The sequence below is a fragment of the Pelobates fuscus genome, chromosome 3 (assembly GCF_036172605.1).
Source record: "Pelobates fuscus isolate aPelFus1 chromosome 3, aPelFus1.pri, whole genome shotgun sequence".
Classification (NCBI taxonomy): domain Eukaryota; kingdom Metazoa; phylum Chordata; class Amphibia; order Anura; family Pelobatidae; genus Pelobates; species Pelobates fuscus.
In genome coordinates, this window is record NC_086319.1 from 267,351,922 (window position 1) to 267,370,963 (window position 19,042).

Genomic DNA, 19,042 nt, shown 5'->3' on the forward strand with positions numbered 1-19,042 from the left:
CTTTGGGGGTAGTCGCCCAAATTATTTTGGAAAGGACTTCAAGTTTCTGTTTTTGGCAGGAGAAAGTGGAGTTAGATTGGATTAGTTAGTTTTCTCTATCTTCCATCTAACACTATTTTTCTAACTTTTCCCAACAGCGTTCTAGGGTCTTGGAAGTCTAATTCCACTGCCTGGGCGTTTAGTTTTTGTCTACGTTTCCTTAAATGTCTGCATTCGTTAGAGTTTTCTCATCTACCGCCTTTGAGGCTCCTTCGATCAGTTATGTTCAGATCGGTTGCCTGAGGGTTTCTGCTATACGTTCTCTTGTTCTCATAACAGCCACGAGGTGTTCTCTTCACTCACTTTGGTCTGTTGTTCTTGGTAGATGCAACTTTGGTTGCAGATTTTTTGCAGTGAGACTTGAGTCCCGCCCTAAGGGATTGCTTTTGGAGATCCCATTGGTATAAGCACTGCCTCTAATCTGAAGGGAAAAACATCAATTTTACTTACCGTAAATTTCTTTTTCCTGAAGATTAGAGGCAGTGCTTACTTCCCCCCCATATTTGTTCATAGTCAGAGTGGTATGGTTGGTCGGCTTTTGTATTTTCTGGGGATGTGTTGAATAGGAAGCTATTTATAAGGCCAAAGGTTAATTGGGGGAGGTCCTTGAAAAGTTTTGGAGATTGCCTGCCTGTTTTTTATCCCTCTAGATTAAATCCCATGGGTATAAGCACTGCCTCTAATCTTCAGGAAAAAGAAATTTACGGTAAGTAAAATTTATGTTTTGCCAGTTTTCAAGCTGGTCCAAAACCAATTGAAATACATTTTAAGATAGACACTGGATCCTCAGCTAACATTCCCCTATACAAATACAATAAGCTGAAAACCAAATGCACTGTGTGACTGGCACCTCACCCCATATAGTTGTAATCAAAATTATGTATTTCCCATTGAAAAGAATTTTATTCTCAAAATTACAGACTTCCAGACTTCCAGCAATGTGCCAACCAGTCTCAAAATTATTCAATCTCTTCATGGCAAGCATCTTTACTACTTAGTAGAGCTCAAAGTAGAGTACTTTGCTGTTATGACTTGCTGCAAACAAGGTGCATAGCCAGCTTCTGGCAGTGTTCCTGAGGAATCTTAGCCCATTGCTCATGAGCAGTGGCCTCCAGTTTAGTAATATTCTTGGATTTGCGTGCTGCAACCACCTACTTCAAATCCCACCAGAGATTTTCTACGGAGTTAAAGATAGAATCTTTCAGGGCTTCTTCTGAAACCAAGCCTTGGTGGAATTTGAGGTATGCTTGAAATCATTATCTTGTTGGTCCAATGATACCCAAGTTTCAGCTTCCTCACAAACAGCATGATGTTTTCTCTTAGGATTTCCTTAAATTCAATAAATTAATCTCGCCTTCCACATGCTGCAGGTTTCCAGTGCCAGAGGATGCAAAGCAGCCCCAGAGCACCAATGAGCCACCATCATGCTTAACTGTAGGCAGAGTGTTCTCTTCAGAGTATGCTTAATTCTTCTTCCTCCAGACAAACCGTTGATCCATTGGGCCGAAAAGTTCCAGTTTTGTTACATCGTTCAACAGAACAGAATCCCCAAACTGCTGTGGCTCCTCTATATGATTTTGAGCATACTGATTTATTTTCTTGTGCTTTTGGTTCAGTAGTGGTATGGAAACGTTCTGCATTTAGTACAGGTCTTACCATGCTCACTGAAACTTCAGTGCGCAGTCATTCTATTTTTACAACCTGTTATCTCAGAAATCTGATTGCAGCCATTGATAGCTTCCTTTTTCTGTCCAGTCCAGGTAGTAAACCACTGTTCCTTCAACTTTGAACTTGCAAACTATGCTTCTAACAGTGTCTCTTCAAACATTCAGTGCATTGCTATCTTTTTGTATCCTGTTCCTTTTTTGTGAAGGTTGATGATCTCTTCTCTTAACGTTGTGGGCCATTGTTTTGACTTATCATCATATTTCTAACATGCAGTCAAACATGACATTCAAGAAAACCCCTAGCCAGTTCAGGTAGTTCAAGTGTTCCAGCTCAAGTACACTTTGTGCAAATAATAAAGCCCTTAATTAGCTGCATTAGGTGTGTTTGAGACAACACCTGTTTTGCATATATGTTCTGTTGTGAGGGATTCTATTCGGGGGTTGAATAATTTTGAGACTGGGGAAGTCATTCTAAGTTACATTTTCAGTTGAATTAGGGGAAACCACTTGAAGCATTCATTGTTTTGAGCTATTTCAGTTGCTTTTGTTTGATTTGTTCATTGCAAACAGCTAAAAGTCTGTACATTTTGACATTAAACCAGATTTTCAATGGAGGTTGAATAATTTTCATTACAACTGTATATGGCTACGGTAGTGAATGCTTGGCAGTTAAAGGCAAATGTGACCTGAAATGCCAGCACAAAGACGCTCAAATGTTCCTGACATTCTATATCATCAACAAGAGAGCACCTTCTGTCATAGACCTAAAAAGCAGCATAGATTTTTGCCTCATTAAACTGTTACTATCTGTCGCAAGCATTCCTAGTGATATACCATGATGGAGAACTTCGCAGACATCTTCAAAGAAATCGGTTTTCCCTGGAGAGTGTACCATACACTTAAACTCACAGGCAGCAACAATAGTGCACCCACAGAGACACATCCCTCTCACATTACACAGCGCCTTAAATAAGAACTCGAAAGCATATAAAGTCAGAGTGTCATCATGGTTATTGCTGAGAAGCCACGTACAGGAAAAGTATGGGTATGTCTAGATCTAACGGATCTCAATAGGGAAATCAAATGACCTCATTATCCTTTACCTATTCTTGAATATATAACACCCAAGCTAGCAGGTGCTCAGTACTTTAGTGTCCTAGATGCTAGATATGGATATTGGGCTATTAGCTCACTGAAGAATCCTCCAAACTCACTATTTTTAAACAGTGTTCAGGCGATACAGGCTCAAACATCATCCTTTCTCATCTACGGGAAAACCAGAGCAGAGCATGATCAAAACCTTGCCACTGTGTTACAGCTTTCCAGAAAAAAGAGGTGTCAGGAAGTGATGTCCCGAACGGTTCGCTGGCGAATAGTTCCTGGCGAACATAGCGTGTTCGCGTTTGCCACGGACGGCGAACATATGCGATGTTCGGTCCGCCCCCTATTCGTCATCATTGAGTAAACTTTGACCCTGTACCTCACAGTCAGCAGACACATTCCAGCCAATCAGCAGCAGACCCTCCCTCCCACCTCCTAGACAGCATACAATTTAGATTAATTCTGAAGCTGCATTCATTTTTTTTTTGTGTTTTTTTTTTTTTGTGTTCATGTTTATTATACATTATCCTCCATAGCCAGTAACCTGTGTTTATTATACATTATCCCCCCCCCCCCCCCCATAGACAGTAACCTGTGTTTATTATACATTATCCCCCATAGTAATATATCGATGGACCTAGGCAGCATGATGTCTTAGGCCGGCCCAGAGAGTGAGTGAGTGAGTGAATAATATAATATATATGTTCAGAAACATATTAGTAATATATGTAAATCGGGTTCATGCAAAGAGGGTGAAAAGGTATTAAAGAAAAACACACTTATTGCATCAAATTTACAAAGCCAAACTTTTAAAAGCTTTCCTCATTTCTTTCTCGGGATGCGGAATATATCGGTTGTAGACTGAGGATTACCATCTGCCCAATCTTTTAATACTATGCACTGGAGTGTCAGTGTTGAAGGAGACCGAAGCTGCCCCTATTCTAAATGAAAGACCCGAGACATGGATACAACCCAATCTTAGGAGTAGTGTTCTGATGTAGAAGATGAATTTAGCCGTAGTCAGAGGGATTCAGTGACAGTAGTGGTGAAATGTGTGTGGCATGACTGAGTGTGGGTAAGTAAGAGTCAAGTATTTTAACTGGGCACTAGTTCTAGATGGGATAAAGAGGTTTGTAGAGAAAGTATATAGTGATCATGATTTTTAGCGATATCCAATATTTTTAAGGTGGTCCCAGTGCCACCACTCATATCTGGTGTTACAATAGCTTGCATTTAAAAAAAAAACAAAAAACTTTTTTGACTGTAATATAATAGCAGTCAGTTTCCTTCACACGTGTGCGTTTCAGGGTCTGCCAGGGCACAGTGTCACACCAGTGCAACTCATATCTGGTGTAACAGTAGTGTACATTAAAAAAAAAACTAGAAATTTGACTGTGAAATAATAGCAGTCAGTTTCCTTCACACGTGTGCGTTACAGGGCCTGCCAGAGCACTGTAGCGGTACTTACCCTTTCCAGGGGCCGGCCGGGGTCCTCTGTTCAAGCCGCGCGCGGCTCTGCTGCTGCACGAGCCGCGTGCGGCTCATCCGATGGCTGCTGCAGGAAGGCGGGCAGTGACCGCGAGAAGCGGTCACGTGTCCCACCTGACTCTAAGAGCGCGCCGTGGGTCTCGGGTGTGCTTTTAAAGGGACAGTGGGAGCCTAAATTGGCAAAGGCCTCCCATTGGTCCCTGTCATACCACACTCCCCATACACTTACCTTTTGGGGGAGTGGATGTGACAGGGACCAATCAAAATAGATGTTTAGGCATATTTACTCACCTTTTTCCCTTAGTTCCTTGCCCTATCGTGGTTTCTGTTTCAGTTCCCTTTAGCGCTTGTTGTGTTCAGTTGTGTTCCTTCGTACTTGACCTTGGCTTTGTTTCTGACTACGTTATCTCTTTATCCTTATTTGTTCTGTTTGCCGGCTTACTGTTTACTGTGTACCAGACCCCGGCTAGTCCTAGTTTAGGCAGTCTCTTTGTGCCCTTGACCTCGGATCGCTCCTGACTCTGTATCTCCCTCCTTTACGTCGAGTCCGGCCACTCTAGGTCCGGTAGACGTATCTCCCCTCTGTGTTGTCTTCTGTTTAGTTGAATTCTGCGTGTTGGGGTATATTTTCGTTACATTGCAATAGGGCCATGGACCCCGCAGATGGCATCTCATGAGGCTAGATTTGTAGAGCAGGATCACCGTATGGATCAGATAGCCCAGGCTCTCCAGACGCTCTTATCTAGAACTATTCCAGCAACCACACCTAACCCTCCTACACCTCTTCTTCCTGAAGTATCTACTTTGCCTAATACTTCGGCCCATTTAACAACTCCTCCTAGGTATGGAGGGGACTCTAAGACATGCAGAGGTTTCATGAATCAAATAGAATTCCACTTTGAGATGTATCCACGTTCCTTTGCCACAGAAAGGTCTAAGGTGGGGTTCCTTATGCACCAACTAACCGATAAAGCTCTTGAGTGGGCAAATCCTATTTGGGAGGCTAATGGACCTATGGTGCATGATTTCAATAGTTTCCTTACGGCTTTTCGTAGAACTTTTGACACAACGAAAAGGTAAAAAAATGCTGCATTAGAGCATTAATGAGAATTAAACAGGGTTCTAGGTCTGTGGCTGATTATGCTATTCAGTTTCGTACCCTTGCTTCACAGGTAGATTGGACCAACAATGGGTTAACTACTGCATTTATGGAAGGTTTATCTGACACTATATTGGATGAGGTAGCAGCTAGGGAGCTTCCTATTGGATTAGAGGACCTTATTGACTACCTCATTGATATAGATAACAGGATTCGTGACAGGTAATATACTAAAAACAGGAATAGACGTTTTGTTACACCTATTAACCCCAGAGTTGATAAATCTGAGTGTTAAAGTATCTGAGGAGGAACCCATGCAATTAGGGGTTGCCAAACTCTCTGATACTGAAATATTACATAGGAGAAGGGACGGACTCTGCCTATACTGTGGTAGGAGAGACAATATGGTAAAGGAATGTCCTTTGCTTCCGGAAAACTCTCGCACCTAAGACCTTATAGGGGACTGGCCTTGGGTGTGATATCTAAGTCTCCTAAATTGCCTCCTAACCGTTTGCTTCTCCCTGTTTCTTTGCATATGGGAGAGAGTTGCATAGCTGAACACATACACGCCCTGGTTGATTTCGGAGCAGCTGAAAATTTCATAGACTCTGGTTTTGTTAAGAAATACAACATTCCCATCAAAGAGAAGGAGATACCCTTGGCCGTTGAGGCCATAGATGGTAGACCATTAAGTTCTCCAGTTGTTACTCATGAAACTGTACCGTTACACATGTATACAGGGGTTTTACACTTTGAAACCATTCAGTTCCAGGTCATCACCTCTCCCTCTTCTCACGTCGTGTTAGGGTACCCATGGTTACGTGCTCACAATCCCATTTTCGACTGGGAGTCAAGGCAAATAAAATCATGGAGCGAAGCCTGCCACAAGTCTTGTACTGTTGAAGTCACCCCTTTGAATTCTATTAATGTTCCTACTACTCCTCCTTTGTCTACTGTAATACCCCATCAGTACTTATTTCTCAAGACTGTCTTCGATAAAAGGGAGGCTGACAAATTACCGCCTCACAGACCCTACGATTGTGCTATCGATTTATTGCCTGGCACGATACCTCCAAAGGGCAGGGTGTACCCTTTATCTGTTCAAGAAAACCGTGTCATGGAGGAGTATATTAAGGAATCACTAGAAAAGGTGTTTATTAGAAGATCCTCTTCTCCGGCTGGAGCAGGGTTCTTCTTTGTATCGAAGAAAGAAGGTGATTTAAGACCGTGTATCGATTATAGAGGTCTAAATAAAATCACCATCAAAAATGCATACCCTATACCTTTAATCACGGAATTGTTTGACAGGCTAAAACATGCTACTGTATTCACTAAATTGGATCTTAGAGGTGCATACAATTTTAATACGTATTAAGAAAGACCACGAATGGAAGACGGCATTCAACACTAGATCTGGCCATTACGAGTATACTGTTGTGCCATTTGGTCTATGTAATGCCCCAGCAGTATTTCAAGAATGTATTAATGACATCCTAAGAGACTTTATTCACACATTTGTAATTGTGTACTTGGATGACATATTAATATACTCTACAGATTTACACACTCATCACAGACATGTTACAACAGTTCTGAAGACCCTTTTTGCTAATGGTCTTTATTGTAAACTAGAAAAATGTCTATTCGACCAATCCGAAGTCCAGTTTTTGGGATATTTGATTTCCGCTAAAGGTTTTCGTATGGATCCCCAGAAACTTTCTGCTGTCATGGAATGGCCTCTACCACAAGGTTTGAAAGCCATTTAGCGTTTTCTTGGTTTCTCTAACTATTATAGACGCTTTATTAAAGGTTTTTCCTCTATTGTAGCGCCTATCACCCGTATGACAAAAAAGGATGGCAATACTCGTGTCTGGTCTCCCGAGGCACTTCAGGCTTTTGAATTTCTTAAAACTACGTTCGCATCTGCACCTATTTTACAGCATCCTGTCCCCTCACTGCCCTATATTCTTGAAGTTGATGCTTCCGATATTGGGGTAGTTGCTGTCTTATCCCAAAGAGAGTCACCTGAAAAGCCATTGCATCCTTGTGGCTTCTTTTCTAAACAAATGTCCAAAGCAGAAAAGAATTAAGATGTGGGTAATCGCGAACTCCTTGCTATTATTTTAGCATTCAAAGAATGGAGACATTTGTTAGAAGGAACTAAGGATCCCATCCTCATATTAACGGATCACAAGAACCTATCCTACCTTAGTGAGGCTAAAATATTGTCTTCTAGGCAGGCTAGGTGGTCACTGTTTTTGTCCCATTTCAATTTATATTATCACCTATAGGCCAGGTGATCGCAACACTAAAGCAGACGCTCTGTCCAGACAGTTCGAAACTGCTGACAAACAGGAGATTGATGTTACTCCTGTCATTCCCCCAGACAGGATAATAGCTACTACTATTTTGTCTATTTCCTCGTCCATCATACAGACCATACAAGCGAAACAAAGCATGGCACCTAGCGAGAGGTCTACTAATAAACTATTCGTTGATGTTCTCGAGAGACGGGATATTCTGTCGTTGTATCATGACACTAAGACTGCTGGACATCCTGGTATTTCCAAAACTATGTCAGCTGTTTCTCAGTATTTTTGGTGGGATTCCTTGCGCAAGGATGGCACCGACTATATAGGTGCTTGTACTACTTGTGCCTGTATGAAATCTTCTCGTAGAGTTCCTTGTGGGCTGTTGCATCCGTTACCCGTTCCCGAGAGACCTTGGTCTAACCTGTCCATGGATTTTATTGTTGAATTACCCCCTTCGAATGGTAACACTGTTATCCTAATGATAGTAGATCGGTTTTCCAAGATGGCTCACTTTGTGTCTCTTCGCAAGCTGCCCACGTTTAGGGAACTGGCACTTATCTTCGCTAGAGAGGTGTTTCGGTTGCATGGTATTCCCGTATCTATTGTATCCGATAGGGGTAGCCAATTTATTTCCAGGTTCTGGAAAGCTCTTTGTTCGGAAATGGGTATTTCTCTCTTTTTCTTCCGCTTACCACCCCCAGTCTAATGGAGCTGCTGAACATGCCAATCAATCTCTGGAGCAGTACCTTCGTTGTTTCGTATCCCACCATCAGAACAATTGGGCTGACCTTCTTCCTTGGGCTGAGTTTGCTCGGAATAACGCTACTCATGATTCTTCCGGCAAAAGTCATTTTTACGTTGTCTATGGCCAGCATCCCGTTGTTCTTCCTGCTGCTTTCTCCTCACAGGGCATGCCAGTTCTGGATGAGCATTTGGCTGGTTTGCGTAATATTTGGGAGCAGCTTCAGTATTCTTTGGTGGATTCCGCTGCTCGCCAGAAGGTGCAGGCTGACAAATACCGCAGGGCGGCTCCTTCTTATGTCGTGGGGGACAGGGTTTTGCTTTCCACGCGAAATATTCGCCTCCGGGTGCCTTCTATGAAATTGGCTCCCCACTTTATTGGTCCTTATCGTGTTTTGCATAAGGTTAATCCTGTTTCGTATGCCTTGGGTCTTCCTAAGAATCTGCGTATTCCTAATGTCTTTCACACTTCATTGTTGAAGCCTTACGTACGCAACCGCTATACCCGGCATACTCCTCCTCCCCCTCCTGTCTCTGTGGAGGGTCATGAGGAATTCAAAGTTTCTGCCGTTCTTGACTCTCGTTTCCTTAGAGGTCGACTTCAATACCTGGTGCATTGGAAGGGCTATGAGCCTGAGGAGCACAGTTGGATTTCCGCTGATGGTGTTTACGCTCCTCACCTTGTGCGTTCCTTCCATTCTCATTTTCCTGCCCGGCCTGGCCCTCCCCACCCGGAGGGCGTGTCCTCAGGGGGGGGGGGGGTACTGTAGTGGTACTTACCCTTTCCAGGGGCCGGCCGGGGTCCTCTGTTCAAGCCGCGCGCGGCTCTACTGCTGCAAGAGCCGCGCGCGGCTCATCTGACGGCTGCAACAGGAAGGCGGGCAGTGACCGCGAGAAGCCTGACTCTAAAAGCGTGCCGCGGGTCTCAGACGCACTCTTAAAGGGACAGTGGGAGCCTAAATTGGCAAAGGCCTCCCATTGGTCCCTGTCATGCCACACTCCCCATACACTTATCTTTTTGGGCGTAGATGTGACAGGGACCAATAAAAATAGATGTTTAGGCATATATACTAACCTTTTTCCCTTAGTTCCTTGCCCTATCATGGTTTCTGTTTCAGTTCCCTTTAGCGCTTGTTGTGTTCAGTTGTGTTCCTTCGTACTTGACCTTGGCTTTGTTTCTGACTACGTTATCTCTTTATCCTTATCTGTTCTGTTTGCCGGCCGGTACTGTGTACCAGACCCCGGCTAGTCCTAGTTTACGCTGTCTCTTTGTGCCCTTGACCTCGGATCGCTCCTGACTCTGTATCTCCCTCCTTTACGTCGAGTCCGGCCACTCTAGGTCCGGTAGACGTATCTCCCCTCTGTTGTCTTCTGTTTAGTTTAATTCTGCGTGTTGGGTTATATTTTCGTTACAGGCACAGTGTCACACCAGTTCAACTCATATATCTGGTGTAACAGTAGTGTACATTTAAAACAAAAAATACATGAGGCTTGTTGTCACCTTTTGGGGAGCCTTGGTGTTTTACGTGGCTGGGTGGAGGAAGAGACCTTTAATGACATCAGTGAGGACAAGGAACGGGACATGGCTAGCTTGGTATCCAACCTTGTGCAAATGGGGAGTTTTCGGTTGTGGAAATGGACTGTTTGCGGTGCGTTAAATGGGGAGTTTAGTCTGTCACTATGAAGCGGGCGTAACCCTTACACTACCTGATCAATACAACATCATACCTGATGTTTTAAAGCACGTTATTCCAAACAACTTAGGAATGTTAGGTGATTTATGCCCTTTATGGATTAAAACCAGACTCTGCATCAACTATGTAATTTTCCATGGGAGTTTTGCCATGGACCCCCCTCCGGCATGCCACAGTCCAGGTGTTAGCCCCCTTGAAACAACTTTTCCATCACTATTGTGGCCAGAAAGAGTCCCTGTGGGTTTTAAAATTCGCCTGCCTATTGAAGTCTATGGCGGTTCGCTCGGTTCGCACGTTCGCGAACATTTGCGGAAGTTCGCATTCGCCGTTCGCGAATGGAAAATTTTATGTCCGCGACATCACTAGTGTCAGGCTTAACCCAGAAAAAAAACATAATTTGTGCCACAGAAGTCTGTTAATTTAGGCATCTCTTCACAACTTATGGAATAAAACCTGCTCCTGCTAAAATCCCTGCGGTGAGAGACATAAAGTCACCGAAAGACTAATGTGAACTTGAGACAGTACAAGGCATGGTCAACTACCTCTCAAAATGTCAAACAAAATATACACAAGGTGTATAGTTGTGTAGGCGCTTCCAACTTAAAATAGACAATAAAAGTAAGTGTGACAGAAAGGTGTAATCCCTTAACACCTAAAGGTAAAGTGAAACAATTAAAATAATTCACACCCACTTAGAAAAATATACAGAGTAAAAAGGATATACCACCTATTGCAGATATAGATATGGTGGTTACATCTGTAAAACAAATGAGACATACATAGTGTTTTCCATATAGGTAAAAACAAACAATTGTATCATATGAGGATTGAACTCACAAGGATGGAGCCTCTTAGGCTCTATGTACTTCGCTCTCGGGTGCCTATTCAGGCTTTCGATAATTTTCAGTTGAAGACCCAGACTCCACGAATTCAAGAGTAAATAAGGGTTTATTAATTGATGAAATATTATATTAAAATATTAATAATATAGGACAAAAATAGGCAGATATATGTATAAAATACAGCGTGGTATGGTACTGCAATAATGGCCAAAATTAAAAGCAGCAAAGCACCACAGCATATACACAAAATAACAATACCGCCAAATGAAAGTCCCAGTAAAAAGCACTACCAGTGTTAGGCTATTTTAATCCTCAGAAAGAACAAAAACTGCAAGTTGATGTTTCCAAGTATGGACTTGAAGTGGTATTGCTGCAATATGGAAGACCTATTGTGTATGCATCAAAATCACTCACTGAAAATGAAATTAACTACTTGCAAATTGAAATAACTTTTTGCCATACTGTTTGGCTTCAAGAGTTTTCATCACTATATCTATGGACGTCATATCCTCATGAAAAGTGATCATTAATCCTTAGAGTCCATAATGTTCAAACCCATGACATTTAGTCCTCCACAACTGCAAAGAAGGATTCTACAGCTCCAGAGGTATGACTTCACTATCACTCACTATCCAGTCAAAGACATTCCAGCTGTAGACACGCTGTCCAGAAAGTCATTATCTGACTATGACTCAAGCCTCAGTGACGGTATGGACATAAAAGTGTACACTGTATACAGCAGTCTTCCTGTCAGTCACCCAAAGATAGAAGAAATCAAAACTCAGACTGAAAGGAACCCACAGTTTCAAATACTTAAGGACAATATACAAAATTGTTGGCCTGATGACAAAAATAAATCACCCCAAAATGTCTTGAAATCCTGGAATCGCCGAGATGAAATTTCATACCTATATGGCATAATCTTTAAAGGTGAGTACATTGTCATTCCCTCAAGCCTTCGTCCTGACATGCTGTCACACATACATAACAGCCACCAAGGCATTGATATATGCCTTACATACTGTACCTCCAACTTTAGAGAGCCTATTATTAGCGACATCAGACGGTACCATGGCAAATAGTGGCTACTGACTTATTCACCTGGCACAATATTGATTATCTCAAATTTGTTGATTACTACAGGAGATATGTAGAGCTTGACAAGCTTCACAGCATGTCATCCGCTGTTGTAATACATAAGTTAAAGGTTGTCTTTGCAAGACATGGGATCCCAGACAGAGACAGTCATATCAGACAATGGCCCCCATTATGTATCCAGCAAATTTAAAGCATTAGCCAAAGCATTAGCCAATGCAAGGTGTTTTTCTCACATAACTTCAAGTCCATTCTATCCGGAAAGCAATGGATTAGTTAACACTAACACTTACACTGACAATGGGGAGGGGCGTCACTCATACATTTTGTACAGGACACCTGAAAGCCTAAGGCAGTCCCTTGAAGCTCCTATTCATTTCAATATCTGATGCACCTCATATGTCACACTTATTCTGTCATATCTAAAAAGTGAATTCATTTTGCAGGTACATTTTTAATTTAAAGATACATTTATGACATAGTACAAGATACATTAAAGGGACTTTATAGGCACCCAGACCAAATAAGTTCATGGCAGTGGTCTGGGTGAAGTGTCCCAGGTCCCTTAACCGTGCAATGATAATTATTGCAGTTTTTGAAGAACTGCAATAATTGACTTGGAGGGTAAACTCCACCTCTAGTGGCTGTCTACCAGAGAGCCACTAAAGGAAATTCCGGGTTGTTAGGCGACTTTTGGTCGCCTAACTGACGATGGATGTCCTTACCCTATGCATGAGGATCTCCAGCATCACCCAAAAACCCATAGAAAAGCATTATAAAATTGCTTTTCCACGGGGGAAGTCCTAATGTGAGCACGGCACTCGCCGTGCATGCACATTAGGTCTCCGCCACTGGCTGACGTTGGAAGGGAAGGAGCAGAGGCGGAGCCTGAATCAGCACCAAGGTGAATCTGTATTGGAATCAGGTAGGCGGCAGTAGGCGTTTTTAACCCCTTCTGCACCACAAGGGGGGTGGGGGGGGGAGCAAAGGAGGGGAGCAATATAGGGTGTTGTAGTGCCAGGAAAACAACTTTCTTTTCCTGGCACTATAATTTCCCTTTAACTAAAATGAAAATTGTAAACTATGGGGAGTGATACAAAGAAAAGTCATGTGGTATTCAGTCTATCTTGAAAAATAATAATATAGAATCCTTTGTTGCCTGTAGTGAGCCCTTTATTCTTTATTTCCTTCACCTGTATGCGTACACATTTTTAGTTTTCTGTGTGAGCTCCTGGTCCATAGCCATACATTTATGTTTTCCTTCTCATACACTATGAACTACAGACAGCAGGTTTATTTACTAAAGTGCAAATTGTCAGGACTTCAACATTTTAGGCAAACATAGCCAAACTGGAAGATTAACTGACTTGGAGAATTTTTTTTCAGATTGGGTACTTTTTCCTTAAATGTGGAATTCCGTTTGAATTTATTTTGAATTTCAAACAAGTCTCATCATCAAACTGAGAAGAAGAGGATACATTGTGGCCTACATAGAAATACTAATTTTAGGAACAAATTAAGCTAGCTAAATAAAGAGCAACACTGACTGAATTCGTGTGTGAGTTTAACGGATCCACTGTTGTAAACTGTGCTGCCATGTAGACTGTGATTTTTTTTTTTATATAGATGAACTTGGAAAAGGTTTGCCTAAGGTAAGACAGATCCTCTCAAGAGCTTCTGCTCACAACAGGTGCCACTGTATTTCCAACCGCTCCAATGAATAGGAATGATATATGCAAACATTGAGTTTAGTTTGTAAGTTGATACCAGTAGGTTTACCATATGTAGGTTGTACATTTACCTTAATGAATACCTTGTGAAATACTCTTAAGATACAATTGCAATCTCATAATTCTGCCATTTTAGGTCTTCACAGAATTCTGTACATCCCTTCTTAACAAATAAAAATGACTCAACAGACTTAATACTGACTTAATTCCTGACACTAAAAAGTAATTCTCTTCTTATAAAATATAGAGGACTATACACAAGAAGAAGTTATGTCACCCCACCCAAGACACCCACAGCCAAAACTTTATGACTTCATTCTATTCTAACTGTAGAATTTGCCAACATGTACAAATGTGGGCTTATCATGGAGTTGACTATTAAAAAACAACTTTATTCAAATTAAGATTTAGTATAATAATGCAATAGACATGTCTTGTATAGCTATATAGTCACATAACATAATTTTATGTCATTGTCATTGGCACGTCAATCATGTGCAAGTGAGAGGATATCCTTTGGTCTTTATATGGAAAAACTCAACATATCAGTGCCTTTTTTGTCTAGTCATAACATGAAGATGGACATAACTGTCAAATTTTCACTGTATTTAAACTCCATGTATAGGGTGGGGTCCTTGGGAAAATAGCTAATGTCCAGATGTAGTCAAGGGCTACATTAACACATATATTATCATGGGCATAATTCTAAATTTGCTTATTTTTTTTTTTTAGCTGTGCAAAAACAGACCAGTAAGATGATTTAGCACCTGATTCACCTATGCTCAAGCAGGCACATCCTCACAATATGTAGAAGAAGAAATAAAGAACAATGTGTCATCAGCCTCTGACAGGTACAACAGGACATGGTTAGAATAAAGATTGCAGACACAAAGAGGTTCATTGCAATGCTCCTATTGCTAGTATAGAGACATATCAACTTTGTTCACTCTGAGGAAGATGATCCCACTATAGTATCTGAAGGTGTAAAGTAAAGGGTTAAAGTTCTACCCACCCTACTTCTCTATGGCTTGTCAGTCACATCCCCTATTCACTGTGATAACTCACCTTATCATTGAGATACTGAAGGGCTTCCTTTCCTTGTGGGCACTTGATTTCTATCTTCCTCCCGAATCCATTTGGTGTCTCTCCAGTTCTGGGACCTGGCTGTTGGGTGCCAGCCACGTCCTTCTGCTGGGCAATGATTTTACCAGACCCTCTCCCCAGCGACAGAGAATCAAAATCTATGGTTTTGTTCTCAGACGATCCTTCCACAGGGCAGAACATTCCACAGAATTTCTGCCTGGGTTTGGGACTCCCTGAACCCATGTTCTTGAAGAAAGCTGGGACCTCCTCCCCTTCATTCTGTCGGCCAGGTTGCTTCTTGTCAGCCATCCCGAGCCCCTAGGGATGGACTAGTTAATTCAGAGAAATAAAAGATAAAAAAAAAAAAATAAAGGGGGGAAAATAAAGCTGCAGGGGGAGGACTGTGATGAGGTGGGAGGAGAAGGCACTGCAGGTTAAGAGCGAACAATAGAACTGACTGCTCCTCACACCATGCTGGGTCTTCTCTATAACCAGTTAAAGGTTGTGCTGAGACCCTCCTCACTGATCACTGGAGCACACCGCCTGCTCCTCCAACTTCACAGAATTAAAGGGCAGGGAGGGGGTTCTGCAGCAGAATGGGAGATGGATCCGGAAGTGATGTGAATAGGCATCTGGCAAATAAATCATTCAGCATGGATCCTGCAAGTTGCAGAATGAATGTTGGTGTTTTTGTTGGCTGCAGGTGAAGAGAGTGAGGTTCCTATGAGAAAGATTCAAATAGGGTGTGTGTGTGTGTGTGTGTGTGTGGGTGGGTGGGGGTGTGTGTGTGGAGGCAACGCTGTGTCAGCTGTGCCTGTGTGTGTAACTTGCCCTTGTGTCTCTATGCAGAAAAGCAATACGGTAAAATGTTCCGGGGTGGGATTGTAAAATGCATCATCATCATTGCTTCTATCTGAATTAGGTAAATGGCTATATTGAAAGCCAATGGTAATGCTATAAGGTGTAAATATATGCATATTTTAAATTAAATTGAATAGGTGATAGACAATGAGACAGATAGAGATAGAAAGACAGACATCAGAAAGACAGATTGATAGATTCATGATAGATAGATATATACTAGATAGATTCATAGATAGATAGATAGATAGAAGATAGATTAATTATATTACATTGTTGCAGACTACATCTAAAATATGTGTTCTACACTGTTCTAGAATGATTGGTAGGATGTTGGGTCTTGGCTGCATGCTGGTTCTGCATTGCATGCTAGATCTGGGCTCAGCGTGGGTGTGGATTGCATACTGGGTCTCGGCTGCAATGTTGGTTCTGGGCTGTATGCTGGTTCTGAGGTGCATTATGATTCAATGAATGGACATTGACAATAGAATGTTGTGAGCAGGATTGAGCAGTACCGTGGGCTGGGGCTCTTAGTATGCGGCACGGAGAGGAAGGGCGGGTGGGGGATCTGGTTTGCTTGCATTACCATGTAGGCGCTGTCCTTTCAGCACCACACATAGCTGCCTTTCCGAGGTGACATGTGGATCCTGCCAGGAACAGCAAGCGTAGAATCAGCATCCACTGCGAGAAGAGAGGGGGATGTGACATGGACATCAATGAGTTAAAACCTTTGTACTCCTTGACTCCTGCATGCATACCAGGCTTTCTGCCATCTATATAGCAATTGTTACAGACCTACTGTGTATATAACGTGACATTCCCCAAAGCTTTCTCTAAATATACATGTCAGTCTCTTCTATATTTTGGATTTGATGGTATAAGTATTTTAGCAGGCAAATGGCACAATGCAATATGGATTCTTACTGGAAATGATCAACTATTGACTGCCAAGCATTCAGATACATTTATTAATTAGAGCAGGTTAGCCAAAGACAGAATTCTATATTGAAATAGATATAACTTTCCCCTTAGAGATATATGGTATCCTCAGGAGATATGATTTTTAACTGTTGTGACTAGTTATTATGAACTTCGAACAGGGGTTTCCAAAGTAATACTATTGGTCCATAGAATCTGCAGAGTAACAAAGACCTATGTATATCTGCTACACCAATAGTGAACAAGTGGAGCCTTTCCCTAGAAAGATATCCTTTTATTCACTTGCTAAAGTCCTATAAATTTTAGCAGATGCTCAGCTTGGACAAACTCAGTAATTATTATTATTATTGGTATTTAAATGCCAACAACTTATTCCACAGCACTTTACAATAATTTTTCTGCAAACAGGAGATTTGCTGAACACGACTCGTCTTTTTATCCAAGTTTGATAATACATCCTTAGTATGTGCAGGCATTTTTTTTGTAGCTGCACCATTGCTTACATTTATTTACCTTTAAAATCGATCAAAGTAATTTAGAGATTATAATAAATATTCCTTGCAAAACCATTCCCTTGTCCATGCAAGGGGATATCTAAGCACTGCAAAGCTGAGTCATACTCCGTTTTATAACACATTTTCTTTGTGATGATTAGTGTATAACGTGGAACATATATAAGAAATAATTATGAGGTAATGTCCCCAGAGGAGCAATATAACGTTAGGAATGCAAACCTGTTTTCCTAACACTGCATTGCCCCAGTTCCTAGTTATATACAGATTCACCCCCCAGGTCTCTTTTTTCAATAACATTAATAAAAAAATAAAAAAATACTCCTACTTTTTCCTGCATCTAAATTCTCTAATCACTTCTCACCTCCCCACCTCCTGTGATGTCATCAAGGAGGCATGGCTTCCACAGGTGTTAGTCCAATCCAATGCTCCTCGTAGAGGGCATTGGAAGCCTAATGTGCATGCACAGCAAGTGCTGCGCACGCATCCATGGTTTCTGATAGGAAAGCTTTGAAACTAATGCTTTCTATGTGCTGCATCGTCAGCCTCCAGAGGCTGTCAGTATTACAACCAATAGAGGCATGTTTAACCATGTGACGAGACCAATCTCTCACATTGCATTGGAGGAGCCTGGTTGCCCGCCTGTTGCCTCTGGACTATGGCCCAATGTTTAAAAGTATTCCTTTTGCCTGCAGAAAAGGCTTGTTCGTGCCTTTCTGCCCGGCGGTCGGTAGATTCAATCGACCGACCTAATGCACGAATGACTGGACCACCTGGGAGCTGGAGTGTGTCGGCAATTTACCTCCCAGAAGCTGCGGTTAACCGCAGCTTAATTGACGAATACTGGGTGGCCTTTGTTCGTTTGCCGAACACGTGGCAGCGGCCATTTTAAACACGCAAAAGACCAGTGGTGTTCGGTGAGGATTCTATGGAACTAGAAACGAACACTATTTGTCACGAACACCGCTGAAGCCGCCGACCTCCCTTCTCGTGCGGTAGAAAGCTCACGAACATCCCTGTATTCGGTACTTTTGACATGAAAAGCCATACCCCAGATAGCCATCCCGTGGAGTCTATTCGTATGGAGAACAGACTATGTGAACACTTTGACTCCACGGCGATTGAACTGTATGCATAGGATCTGCACGCTATTCGGTAGTTTTGTGCACTCGGATCCCAGCTATCTGGGGACACGTTAAATGCCTGTATTATAGTATAATATTGTACAGTTATGTATTTTTATGCTTTTTGTCATTGTCACCTAAAATGGCGTTTAGGCTCTGTCCTGGGAGATAATTGAATTACTTCACAATTGTCTCCCAGGCAGAGAAGAGGGTCCTGGGTAATTAAAGGGGAATGGCTATGTGTGTAACTCTGTGATTGGTTGTTACAATGTCCTTGTCACAGTCTCCCATTTGGTCCCCTAGGGGAGTGTCCACCAGGTGGGAGACCTGCATAAATACCGGGCAGGTAGCCCACAATAAACAGACCACTGCTTGACCCTCAACACGGAGCTCTGTCTCGTCTTTGGGGGGATTTACTATATGCTGTTAGAGACTGATTGCCAGGAGTGTAAGCCGCTTGGGTGCTTTTCCTGTTCGTCTGCTAGCAGCTATTCGTGAGGTTCCGGTTCGGGAGTTTGAAGTGCTATTTTGTATGCAGTTCGGGAGTTTGGAGCATTCCCTTGTAAAACAGAATTCAATAGTTAGTGTGATTAAGACAGTTCTGACAACACTGGTTATCACTTTGGTAAATATTTTATAGAAACTGGCTATGACTGATTACGCTAGCAAGTGGTTCTACAAATAAACATAAAGACTGGAAAGTAGAGAATAAAAG

The 19,042-nt window shown here is 42.1% G+C and overlaps 1 protein-coding gene across 1 annotated transcript in view; it reads right to left on the reverse strand.

Moving 5' to 3' along the window:
• The window catches only part of DPYSL2 (dihydropyrimidinase like 2), a 134,367-nt gene extending 118,712 nt beyond the window's left edge, over positions 1–15,655 (reverse strand). Inside the window, exon 1 of the mRNA XM_063448493.1 lies at positions 14,874–15,655. Within this exon, the coding sequence (XP_063304563.1) occupies positions 14,874–15,200 (327 nt within the window). The 5' untranslated portion in view covers positions 15,201–15,655. The remainder of the gene's footprint in view (positions 1–14,873) is intronic.
• Positions 15,656–19,042: the final 3,387 nt, after the last annotated feature.